The sequence below is a fragment of the Cyanistes caeruleus genome, chromosome 1, assembly GCF_971803275.1.
Source record: "Cyanistes caeruleus chromosome 1, bCyaCae1.hap1.1, whole genome shotgun sequence".
Taxonomy (NCBI): domain Eukaryota; kingdom Metazoa; phylum Chordata; class Aves; order Passeriformes; family Paridae; genus Cyanistes; species Cyanistes caeruleus.
This window is the reverse complement of record NC_141701.1, coordinates 21,261,064-21,274,137: the sequence shown is the minus strand read 5'-3', so window position 1 is coordinate 21,274,137 and position 13,074 is coordinate 21,261,064. Positions and strand designations below refer to the sequence as shown.

At 39.9% G+C, this 13,074-nt stretch overlaps 1 protein-coding gene across 25 annotated transcripts in view; it reads left to right on the top strand.

The window, feature by feature from the left end:
- GRHL2 (grainyhead like transcription factor 2) overlaps window positions 1-13,074 on the top strand; it is a 65,894-nt gene that overhangs the window by 39,548 nt on the left and 13,272 nt on the right. For 8 of the 25 annotated variants that reach the window (XM_086881404.1, XM_086881424.1, XM_086881551.1 and 5 more), the window contains 5 exons: window positions 599-757; window positions 6,190-6,277; window positions 6,364-6,503; window positions 8,490-8,521; window positions 9,596-9,690. In XM_086881404.1, coding sequence (XP_086737530.1) covers window positions 599-757; window positions 6,190-6,277; window positions 6,364-6,503; window positions 8,490-8,521; window positions 9,596-9,690 — 514 coding nt within the window. The remainder of the gene's footprint in view (window positions 1-598; window positions 758-6,189; window positions 6,278-6,363; window positions 6,504-8,489; window positions 8,522-9,595; window positions 9,691-13,074) is intronic. The other 17 variants (XM_086881412.1, XM_086881569.1, XM_086881428.1 and 14 more) reach the window with 6 other exon arrangements.

The window sequence follows — 13,074 nt, the reverse complement described above, 5'->3', positions numbered from 1 at the left end:
ATCTTTGTCCCACTGAATTTGAATGAGCTGTCAGATGAGCAAGTCATTCCTAAGGCAGCTGGAAAGGATGAAGCAAAATGATCTGTATTAACAAATAGGGCAAATGTACAGAGCAGGTTTGTATAGTGGAACAGGTAAGGACTGAAGACCTGACATCCACATGAGGCACATTTCAGGAGGTTTTATCTTAGATTATCTTTAGTCAGTTCCCATGAACTAAGCAACTATGAACAGCTGGAGGATCTGAGGGAGTGCTCCTAGAACATATCTTTCTGGTCTGGCTCTTCTAAAAAGAATCCAGTTAATGTATTCTGAGCTCTGGTGTGAACCAAAGCACGGTAAGTTGGGACGGCCAAATGATTCACCTCAAATGTGAGCTTCTGATCCAAACTGAAGCACCAATATATGGCTTTCAAGTTTGTCCTTCTTCCCAGCATGGGAGTCTTTGCTGGATAGAAGTGGAGGATACATGTGTGAATTGCCAGAGCATGCATCATTGCTGAATTAAAACATTTTTACTTTCCCATTTCTTGTCGTGTATTTCCAGAAGTTTAATTATTTGCACCACATTTTAAAAAGTAATCTCTCTGGCACACAGATTTTCATCACAGTGAATTGCTTGAGCACAGACTTCTCCTCACAAAAAGGAGTAAAAGGGCTTCCTTTGATGATTCAGATCGATACTTACAGCTACAACAACCGCAGCAATAAACCTATCCACCGAGCCTACTGCCAGATCAAGGTTTTTTGTGACAAGGTAAGTGGAAAGCACAATTACCATGGATGAAGGAGGAATCTTGTTAGGCAGTTTATTGTTGCTGTATTTTAGACCTAATTAAAAGTTGTTTCTTTCCTTGAAGAATTGTATTTCATCATAACATTTGGACAAGCTGCATCACAAATCAACTGATTATCATGTCATTCTTTTACTGCTTTTCAGTCTTTTTGGCCCTGATTCCTCAGCTTGTGAGCAATACTTGGACTATTTCAGGACAGCATATTATAGGTCATGATTCTGGAATACCAAAAAAGTAATAGAAAGTGCAAATGCAAAGATCTCTCTTTGGAAGGCCAGTGCTGATCACAGGGTCACATAAATAATAATGGCAGTCTGCTGATATCATCCCTTCTAACTCTTACAGCCAGAATAGGTAGCAGCTAAACTTCATGTCAGTTTCTCTGAAAGAAAAATGCATTTTTCAGTGAGGATATGCTAAGCTCCCTTTTATAATGCAGTGGAAAACAGCAAATTCCAGTGACACAGCTAATGGGTTTTCCCCCTGCTTTGCTTACAAACAGTGGTTTTAGAAGCTCTTATGCTGCTAGGATTTTCTTATCAAAAGTAAAATATAAAAATACATTAGCCATTCCCATTTTGTAATTCAGTAACTGGTTTTTGTGTGTGTTCACACCCTCTTTAGCAAAATTTTGGTTTTTTGCTGTAGGTATGACTTCTCCTGTATGAAAACTAGTAAGATGTTTCTGTACCCAGACACAGATCACATCTGAATGAATTAGACAGTGTCATGGTCAGCTGTATATCACCAGGTAGAAACAGTTGCTCAGAAATGTCAGTGATGATTCTTCAAAGAGAGTGTGATCACTTTTCAGTTCATTTAGCATCTGCCAGCTGATGACTTTATCCATGCTGAGAAAGATCTTTCATAGGGGAGCTGATGCCTGGATTCTAGTCAAGGTTCAGGGATTCAGGAGCCTACATCTACTTAAGTGACTTGGAAATTTATCCAAATTAGTCGTGCCATCCTACAGGTGGGAATAGAAAGACAGAAAGGCCATGCCCCAGGCAAAAGGTAACATTAACTTTTTAATGGAAAGGGTAAGAGTTCAACTGTTTCAGGTCTCTGTGCTGCAGCTCTTTCCCCCTTTTCAGTTCATTCCCTTGTTGCTGTCTTGACAACGAGATCTTGAGGACTAATCAGTCAGTTGTGTTAGTGGAGGAAAATCTTTGGAAGTAATGAATGTAAATGTATGCACTGAGGTCTTCTTGCAGCCAAAATGCTGTGCTTATAATTGTAACTTTGAATGTCAAATATTCAGAGATTTGAAGCCACAGCTGGATGTTAAAAGCTCAGTGACTATCAAAGTAACAAGTCATTTTCATCTACCTGTTTCTGAAGAGCAATTAGAAAAAATTGAATTATTTAAAAAAAAGGAAGGAAATTCAGAGCACAAACTCATCAAGGGTGACCTCTAGGTACAACTGGTGGAGATTTTGAATAATACATGTTCATTGCATCTGTTGGCTTAATTGGAGCTTCAAATATCCAGACTAGAAAGCAGGAAATGAGTGTTGAGTCTATTAATCAAAACTGTCTCAAAGTAGAAGGAAAGATCACAGGGGTAGTTAGAGTGTTATACACATCAAAAATGTATTGGAAGTGGGAACTGAAGGGTTCAAGGGTATTGGTAATAGGTTATCTATCTGTTTAATGTAAGTGTATACACACATGTAGAGCTTTTTAAGTTAACGCGGGTGTGAAAATGACTTGAGCGAATGAAAATTATTGAGGTCAATTCACATGACAGTTTGTGCTAATTGGCACTTGGTAAGAGACGAATTCTTGCTTCTCCCCAGACTTACACTGCCAAATCTTTACCAACATCCCTTTGTCACAGGGATTTTGTAAGTAAATAAATGTTTGGAGAATTTGTACTTGCTGGTGGCACTGGGAGAATTCGTCACACTCAGAGGAAGGTAGCTGGTGTGGCTGGGTATCCTCATCTTTCCAAGATGTCAAAATAAACCCCTGGTTCTGGTTAAGGTGGTGATAAATGGTTCAGTTTCTCTTGCTAGCCTGTGACTGCCTCCAGTGACATGGACAAAGCTTGCTGCATCTTTGAGGGAGGCCATAAAGCTGAGACTGTTATTTAATGCCTACCTCCTTGTCATAAATTAAAGAGGTACTACAGGAACATTAAAAAAAGCCCAAAAAACATATAATATCTAACACATATATATATGTTTATAAATTCTGAAAGTGTGAGCTGCACTGTTATACCCCAATCTGACAGCCTCAAAGAGAAGCTGATGAGAAAAGTACCTGATTTATTACAATCACATGGACTAGTGGAACTGTGGAGTAAATTTCTCCTGCCTAAGTATGAAATGTTTTTCATTTTGGAACATGGAAGAAAAAATGTTTCTCTGCCTGAGGTGTTATTACAAATGTTTCTTTCTGCAATGGTGATGCCTCTTTAGGACCAGTGGGTGTATTTGTATATTCACTTAGATAAATCACAGGTGGAGGTGTCTAGTTTTTAAGAGCATTCACTGACAAATTAATGTCTTGTAGCTGCAACACAGCATAGCTGTTGTGGAAAAAGTTATCTCTGAAGAAGTAAAACTGTATTTAGCTAAGTGGTACATATTATATATATTTTAGTACTTATTCTGGTAATTTCTTGATTTTAATATTAGTTTACATATAAACTAGAGAGCAATATCAACTCACATCCAGTATGTGTTTTGTGATACAAATGTAAATGTATGGAGATAAATGCTGCAAAAGCTGTAAATGTTACTTAACAAATCTAACTTTGCCTTACTCCCTATTTGTTCTCCAATCTTTTGTCCATGTTTGTTTTTCAGTAGGCGATCTTCAAAACATTTGTTACAGTCCACATCTTGTTTTCTCAGTGCTAATTCTCTGCCCTTGCAGTCTTCCTATCATGTGCAGATCACTGGTGCTGCATTATAAGAATCTGTAATTTTTATTCCTTAAGTAGGTTGTCAGGGAAACTTGCTACCAGGCCTATTTATATTTATATATTGCACGATGCTTTAGCCACTGTGTATGAAAGAACTGGGACTTCAGAGCTACTTAATTTTCTATATGTGATTATCTTTGTGGAAAAGAAGCAGAGCTTGACTTGGCAAATACCATAACATTGATCCAAAATAAAATAAATTAATCCAGTTTTCTTTAATCTGAAAAAAATACATGTTCTTTGGAATATATGCAGTTCTTGCATCCTTGTTTTTGGTGTGGAGCATCATAGACAAAATGGACTATCATAAAGTATTGAGCAACTCTAATGGCCTATTAATCTGCAGCTTTGTAGAGAGGGCTGATGTCTATGTGCCTGCCCAATGAGATGTGGAATGCCTTAGTCTGGAGCTAGAAGCAAGTGTACACGTGAGCATTAGAGCAGAATGGTGATGGGAGTGGTCCTTATGAGGGCAAGGGCTTTGTCAGGCTAGAGCTAGAATGCAAGATTTAAGTTTAAATGAGTTGAAGAATTAGGAAGAAAATACTTTGGATCAGCTGCAATTTGTAGGCTGCATTTTGTTAATGACTAATAGCAGAAGTACTCCTTGCATTTATTCAAAGCCCAGATATCAATGAAAAAATGAAGAACTCATTTCATTATTTCACTGACCACAGCATAGTTTATAGTCACCTGTAAGAGGGCTAATTCTTCTGTCCTGAAGGGATGTGCAAACTGTGGTTTATTAGGTATGTGTCAGATGGCTCAGCTGTCAAAACTGTGCAGCAGAAATGCTCTAGGATGCAAAAATAATTTTGTGGTCTCATCCTTGTGATGGTGATGTCCATCCTGTAGGCTTGGCTGGCCCCTGCCATGTGCCATGTGGCTTGGGATCTTGGGGTGTGTTGCCTCGAATGAAGAGAAAGCTGTGAAGTATCACCAAGTTCACAATTACAAAGAATGCTACAGAAAATCAGTAAAACGTATATTTTTTATTATGTATAAAAGGCTGAGTCCTCCTCAGTTTCTGCTTTCCTGAGAGGAAACTCACACTTGGTGCAGTGTATGAAATACTTTGATGGTACATCCCGTTCCCTGTGAGCAGCAGAGCAGCAGCACCAAGCGGCAGGTAGGGCTGTGGCCACCTGGCACAGCCCTTTGTGCAGCGCAGGTTTCTCAGGACGTGCCTTTTGCAGAACAGTGGCTGTGACATGTATCTTTGCTCTTTTCTTAGAAAGAAGGGGTGGCCTTAAAGGTTACAATTGTACCTCTAGATACAATTTTGATAAGTCCATGGCTCTGAATCCCTTTGCTTCTGTGATTGAGGTTGGTGATTGGACTGAACCTGGTCTGGAGACAGTATTTCTGTTTGACACGTCTATGTTTTCCTAAAGAGCTGTTTCTTCCTCCTGCTCTTTCAGCCACTGGAAATCTACTGATAGATCAGAGCCAGGAGTACATCTTTCCTTGCATTCTTTTTAAACTTGCTTCATTGACTCATGTGTGAATTTTGCCATCTTGAGTGGGTATTTTTTGCTTTTCTTACTTCCCTCCCCTTGCTTTCTATTCAAGAAACTTCTAATTTTAATTTGGAAAAAAATTCTGTAATCTTGCATGCCAACTGTCTGGGAGCATATGGATCTTCATTACGCTTCACAATGTGATGGGTATTATTTATAAAGTAAATTAGGAGAACTTCAAAGGAGGTGTTGTTGCTTTTTATGTCAGTAACAAGTTTTATTTTTTAAACTTGTTGAGAGTGTATTTACATAAGAGAAGCCTGCAACTTCCCAGGAGTTCCTGGTGCCTAATAGGGCAGTGCTACATTGTTTTCCTATTTCTGGAGAGCTTCTCCCGGTTTGAAATGCCTGTACTTTCTGTAAGAACCCTTGCAATGTTGGCAAGCTGTCAGCAGAGCCTTTTTGGACTGTCAGTTCTCCAAGGCTCTGCACAGCTGGCTACAGTGGAGCAATGCCACCCCCAGACAAAGTGGGTGGAAGAGAGTTTAGGGAAGACCTCAGCACAGACATTATATAAAATGATAGCACTCCTGCAGGTGTTTTATGCCATTACATACACAAAATATTTGGCCTGAGCTCTCTGTTCATTGCAGAGACACTGGGCTTGGGATGCCCTTCGCAAAATTGTGCTGGTATCAGTTCTCCTACAGACTGCACACTGCCTGTCCTGGCTTCTCCAAACCAACATGTGGATATGTTCCCCTTGCTGTCTGCAGCCCTGGGAGCTACTGGATGTGCCAGCTGAGTCTCGGACACAGGTGATGCATCCAAAGCTTGGTACCTTCCCAACAGTCTGGGCAGATCAGTCTTCAATGAAATAACTGGTTTCTCTTTTAGCATTTCTGTGTGTCTGTTGCTGTAGTTCCAGACATTGCAGTGTACAATACTGTCAGGGGTTCCTCTTTGGGTAATGTCTGTGGGTTGTCTTTTTTCACATCAGGGAGCAGAAAGGAAAATCAGAGATGAAGAGAGAAAGCAGAACAGGAAGAAAGGCAAAGGCCAGGCATCTCAAGCCTCATGTAATAATGGTGAGTAAAGTGGGCCTTCCTGGTCTGGGGCTAAGTCATGCTTAACATGCCTCCTTTCATAACCCTGTGCTTTGTGATCCACCTAGCAGCTGAAGGGAAGTTGAGTGCACTCCCTCTGCAGAAAAAGAGTGATATCACCTTCTTCAAAACAATGGCTGACCTGGATTCCCAGCCAGTTCTCTTCATACCGGATGTTCACTTTGGAAACCTACAAAGAACTGGACAGGTAGGAAATAATGACATGAGCAGGTGCCCACTTGCCACCTGTCTGCCTCTGCTCTGGGGCAGGTTTTAGGGAAATAAATCACTGTTCCTGAGGGCTGCTTGTTACAATTTTATTTATTCATTTATTTTGGTAAATACAGTTTTAGCACATCACTTATAGAAGACTTTACAGGAGACAAGTACCTTTCTGATTTATGGGTGCAAAGAAGGAGTTTATACTTCTTTGACAACAGAATAGTTTGGTTTTTGTTACAGTTTTATCATTTTTTTGCTTTTAAATATAAGGTTGATTTGTGACTGAAACACAATCTGTTTTTTAGTGCACTCTTTGGCTTGGTGAAATGAAGTGCCACCTTGTGGTAGCAGAGATCCCCCTCCCTGTCACAGCTGAAAACAAAGCCCAAACTCCTACACGTGTAGGAAGGTCAGGAGCAGATCACTGAACACCACCACCCATTTTCTGTTGGCATCACCTAGAGATCTGGAAATTCCTTGAAAAAAGTGTTTTCACTCTTCCAAGTAAAACTCCATCATACTAATATTAATACTCAGTATTGGAACTTATTATCACTAGTGAACATAAGGAAGTCTTTTCTTTTGACTCTTTTCTACTTTATTGCCTGCTGGGAAGTTGAAAACCTGAACTGGAGGGTCAGCTCTGACTTTTTTCCTATGAACATGTTATTTATTAACATCTCAGGGAATAGAATTAGACCTTTATGCATGTGCTTATAAAGACAAATATTTGATGAGGAAATTTAATATGCATCTTGCTGAAAAATTGTAAAATGAGAAAGATTAAATGAAAATGAGTGTTGGAATTTTCACTTACTTTGAAGCAGTGAGAATTGTGGTTGAGCAAAGCACAAAGAGCGCAGACATTGTAATCGCAGCTGTTACTGGCTTACTCTCCCAAATTGGAAGGACGCCCACTCACATATCAGTGTTGGGTACCTTCTGTCCTCATGGCTTTCAAACCAGAATGTGGATTTGTTTCAAAACAGGAGACAGTGGAAGCATTCCTTAGTATACATAATCCTGTAAATAATTTTCTAAACTAACTGGAAGATATCCCCATTTCCTAGCTGTTAGGCAGTGTTCAGCCATGTCTTTTATTGCTGTACTCATAGTTACAGACCTCAGCTTTGCACACACACACCTCTGAGCTACTTTCATTGCTTTTGTTTAGAAGTGAAGGCTCCCAGTGAGAGCCGCGTGTGCTCCGAGCCTTGTGAGCACCAGTGCTGGAGACCCGCCTGTGGTGGCTCGCCCTGCCCAGCAGGAGCGGCTGTGTGCTCTGTGCCTGCACCCCACGCTTGCACCACAGCTCAGCAGCTGCAGGGCTGGTGCACTTGTTGTGAGGAGTTTGCCTGACTGTTCTGTGAAGTGTTGGACAACAGACTGTGATTTTATGCCTCCCCTGCTACCGTCAGCTTGCATTTGCTGCTGTTGTAAATTCGGTCCCGATGACTCTGAGCTATGTGGATTTACACAAAACTGTACTTGGGCTTCTGCCCACAGCCTGTGCAAAAAATGTTTAGCTGTCCCATTAGTAATTGTATTTCCATTAGGCTTGTAGTTTAATCTTGTTATTTATAGTTTAATTAGATTTTCAGACAGTATTAAATACATACAAGCTTGTGAGTGCTGTGTCTCAAACTGTATTGTGGTAATTTAGGTGAGTAGTGATCTGATTTAGAGTATTGTAAAATAATTGGGAAAATTATATAAACCAGGGAAGAGGGTAGTGTCTCTCAAGTAAACTCTGATATATGTCCACTAGATAATACTCAACAGCAGTTTCTGTAAGCCACACTTCTTCCAGCAACTGTTAGAGCTAGAGGTGTTTGTGTTTTATAGGAGGAAAAGGATTTTAAACATATCATAAACTGCTGAACACTTGTTGTCTTTTCTCCCTTTTGAAGTTTCTCTTTAAAGCAAGTATCTGAGTTTTGGGAATAACTAATTTTTATTTCCATCCTTCTAGGTTTACTATAATACAGATGACGAGAGAGAAGGGTAAGATATTTATTGTTTCACAAGCTTTGCAGTTAACAGTTTGAATTTGTAGAAAGTCAATACAAAATATGAAATCAGATAAAACTGATGCCCTTTCTCTCCCCTCCCTCATGTAAACTGTCTACTTTTTATATCTGTGGTTTAATACATTTCCAAGAGTCCCAAGTTCAATACAGGTACAGGACAACATATTTGACAGTGAAGTGCCATCTACATAAGCATAAAGGTTCCCAAATAATATAAAAACCAGGAATTTTTTATTGAAGCATTGAACTTCACTGCATTCCTGAAAGCTGTTTAGCAGTGCACACACGTGTATGCAACAAATACAGGAACTGCAGAGAGAATGGCCATGAGCCAGAAGAGAAAGGCAGAAAGAAAACAGAGAACCAGGGAAGGAGGAAGGTTGGAAATGGGAGTACCCTGTATCTCACTTTGGAGGGACTGGAAGATTTGATTGAAGTCCCTGTAACATATAGAGATGACATGAAATAAGGATTTAATATGGGTGGCTGAACTTCTGCCCACATTGTGTGCCAGCCCCATACTTTTGTAAATTGCTTGAATCCCCAGGTGAACACCCTCAAGTCTGAGATTCTGGAGTGACATAACTCCAGTCCCATAAAACTGCAAAAAGTGACCTGTGGTAGGGAGTGGCTGTTCAACTGCAGTTGACATTTTCTTAAAAACATGAGGCCCTTTTTATTTCTTATTGAAACTAATGTTCTTCATAACATTTTCTAATGGAATTTGAGAAACGAAGGGGTTTATTGCATGAAGCAATAACTACCCCCTTTCCCTCAATTTTTAAACAGTTAAGGGCCTAATTTTCAAATTTGTTTGTAACATCAGAACATATTTTCCTGTCATCTGTCCCAGCCAGTCAATCTCGGCAGTTTAAGAGGCCTGGGTAGTTCAGATAAGCATCAAAAGCTAAATCCTTGCACTTTTGCTGCTACTTGAGTAGATAGTGTGTATTTCTGCCAGACTACAAAGTGAGTTGTTCCTGTTGCTCTTGTCTCTTCTGCTGTGAGCAGTTTTACTATGGCATAGTCCTTGTTTTGTATATTCTAGTAGCAGTGTCCTGGTCAAAAGGATGTTTCGGCCTGTGGAAGAAGAGTTTGGTCCCTCCCCTTTGAAACAAATCAAAGAAGAAGGTCTGAAAAGAGGTAACAGTCAATTATTAGCAGTTAAAAATAATTCTGTGGGACTCGAACCCTCAAGCTGGGAAGGGCAAGTGTGGCTTGGACAAAGTCAGTTGTAAGATTCTAGTGCAAATATAGGTAGATGGGAGAAGAGATCTTTTCATCTGCCAGTCTATAAGGAGGCATTTTAACAAATGCTAGAAATTAATTAAAAAAAAAAAAAAGAACTATGCTTTCTCAAGAAGGGATCAGGACGCACGCGTATAGAAAAAAAACTCGAAAGTTTCTTGGTCTTTGGCCAAGCTACAAAGTTCATAAAAGTTCTAGTAGCAAATCTGTGATGGTCTATTTTTAACTTTTGCTCATCTTTTCTGTTCTGTCCGGGATCACAAGCAAATATGCAAGATGCATTGGGTCAAATACAGAGACCTTAACAGGCAAGCTCCTGCTGACTGTAGACTTAGATTGGCTGGAATAAAATCTCAGAAATTTCCTATCCTCTTAGAAATGTAAGACATGGAGAGACATCTTCTAGCAGATGTAACTGAATTGTTTAAGGGTTTGTTTCCCTTAACTGTTTTTACTGCCCGAGTGGGCATTATTGCAGTTGCATTTCATATGCTCTACCAACTCCTGTTTTCCAGTCTGCTACAAGTGAAGCTTAAGTTGAATAACACTGAAACAAAGGCTTAGGTTGAGCTGTTAAACTTTGCAGTGAAGGTGGTTTTGTCCACAAAGTCTGTTTTGTGTACAGTTACTTCTTCTGCAGTGCCATTTGTGATAACTTCCTACACTGTCACAGTTAAACACCCTGGAGAATATTTGCCATTCCTTCAGTCTTATGAGTTCTGTCATGTAAGTTTATTGACAAACTTAAGTAACTAAAACTTACAAGTATTTTGAAGTTTACCTGTCAGGTTGTGAGACAACAAAGCAACAAGGTACAGAAGTGAACTGGGTTTTTCTTAGTTGTACCATTTGTAAGACTCCTTTGAACTTTATAGAAATAACTTCCCACAAGCACACATTTGCAAAGTTTATATGTTGTTTCGGGTGGTGGCCTTGAACCAGGGGAAGCATAGAAGGTTATAGGATGGAGGCTGATACCTTCTTGAAATAAATGTGAACATATGATTCTTTTAATTAAATCTTAAATTAATTACGTCAGGTCAGCACTGACCACGGACTTGCATTTGGATGACTCAAGACCTTGGCCAAATTCACATTATCAGGGCTCTATCAAGCAGAAGATGACAGCCATGAGGGCTACATGAATAACTGTCATTTCCTACAATTTCACCTGGGTTTCCCAGCTGGAAGCCTAGGAAGTTGCCTGCAAGGAGGTATTGGTTTGCTTAGATTATTCCTGTCCTTTGCTGTGGTTAGTTGTTTGGATATCCAGGATTTGCAAGCATTTCAACGGTAAGATTAGAAAGAAAAAAAAATTCAGCTGGTGGCAAAACTGTGTAAAATTATTAAATCCAGGAGAGGCACCAAACTAGAAAAGCTGGAGGATGGTCTCTTCACATCCCCTTCCTGTTCAGTGTTTCTCTCATCTTGGACTATGCTGGCTGGAGGCCAAGGCTTTTCCAGCATGGCCTTTGCTCTGGTGAACTTCCTGCCATCGGGGACCCTGCATCTGGGATTGTGCTGATGGCATGCAGCCCAGCTGAATCTACCCATTCGATAACACTGTCTTTGCCAGAGAACTCACTGGGTATTAAAATGTTTTGGGCTTTTTTCCCCCAGCATTGCCATATTAGAAGCTTCTTTTCTCAAGATTTATTTGGTACAGCAGAATCAGTAACTCCTAGAGAGCAGGTATAGATGGAGGTGTAGGTGTAATTTTTTGAGAGCAGGTCTGGTATGTGAAACTATACATTAAAATATACATTATGAGCAGTGTAATCCCAAAGTGTCTCCTTAGCAGAGCAGTGCAGGTAAATAGCAGCCAGTGGGGTGTCCAAGCCCCACTGAAGAACTGAATTGTGTGGCCCTCAGCTCTGCCTGCTGGACCTACTTGTAACACTGTCTGGTGGAAGTAAAACTATTAGGGGCAGCCTTCAAGAGAACAGGTCTGAAGGGATCTGCAAATAAAGTTCATATTCTCACTCAGGTAGCTGCCTCTTTTTGAATTATTTTTTCATCTTCTTTACCTCTAAGATGAAAAAATTCACCCAACACAGAAATGTGAAGTATGTTAATCTGTACCAAATGTGCATCACAGCTAGTTACTTGACTAGACTTGGCTTTTTCCTGTTTTTAGTTCTCAGTAAGTTTCCAAATCACTTTCCCTTTCAGACTTCATAGGGAGTTTCCCATTAATTATAAATCCAGCATCTGAATTATAGATCAGGTGTATTTCTAGTCCTGTAGTTCTCATTTTCGAGAAAGTAATTTCTTTCTAGCTTTTGTCTCTTAGGAAAGTCATGTTAAACTACTCTGAAACATTTTGTATTCATAACAATCAGGGGGTTGAGAGCCATCCAAAGGAATTTGTGCCTGGGCAATAATGAAAACCCAAATGTGAGAAAAGAAAGCCGAATTACAGCTACCAGCCCTTCTTTCCTTTACTTAGATGTACCACATCTTCATCCAGAGGCTATTTAACAGAGACTGTAGTCATTGTTCATGTGGTTCCAGTCACAGCACTGGTAGTGCCCAGGCTCAGAGCTTCCAAATGCCTCAAATCTTAGTGCTTCATTTTTCCTCATGTATGTTGTTGTTAACAATTTTAAAAGAGGTATCTAACATTGTTCTGCATTCATACAAAAATCCTCAATTCAGTGGCCTAGCTTCCAAAAGTTTCACTGGTGCAACAACATCCCTTGAGCATGAGCCTTGAGCAAAGGCTGTTTGCCCCTCTGCAATTTGGTGTGTTGGGGCTATTTCTCAAGTAACTAAAGACATTTATCTCCCTCCATCTTTTGCAAGTATTTTTAACATCTAAAAAATATTAAGGTCTGCAATGGATTTCAGTGCTGGCAAGAAGGTTAAGGACTAAGATCAGGGAGTAGATCAGACAAATTTGTATTTATCTTTTAACTTTTAGGCAAAAAATAGCTCATTACCTTGTACAAGATGTCACCCTTGTTCCCCTCCAATTACTGTAATTTGTTCTGTTAGAGTGAGCCCATCTAGATCAGTCTCAAACTGTGCCAAGGGAAATATAGGTTGGATATTAGGAAAAAGTTTTTCACTGAAAGAATAATAAAGTAATGGGATGGTCTTCCTGGGGAGGTGGTGGAGTCATCATCCCTGGATGTGTTTAAAATAAGACAGGATGTGGCACTCAGTGCCATGGTCTAGTTGAAGTGTTAGGGCATGGGTTGGACTCGATGATCTTGGGGATCTCTTCCAACCCAGTGATTCTGTTGAATTCTGTAGAAGCTATGAATTTGGTGACAG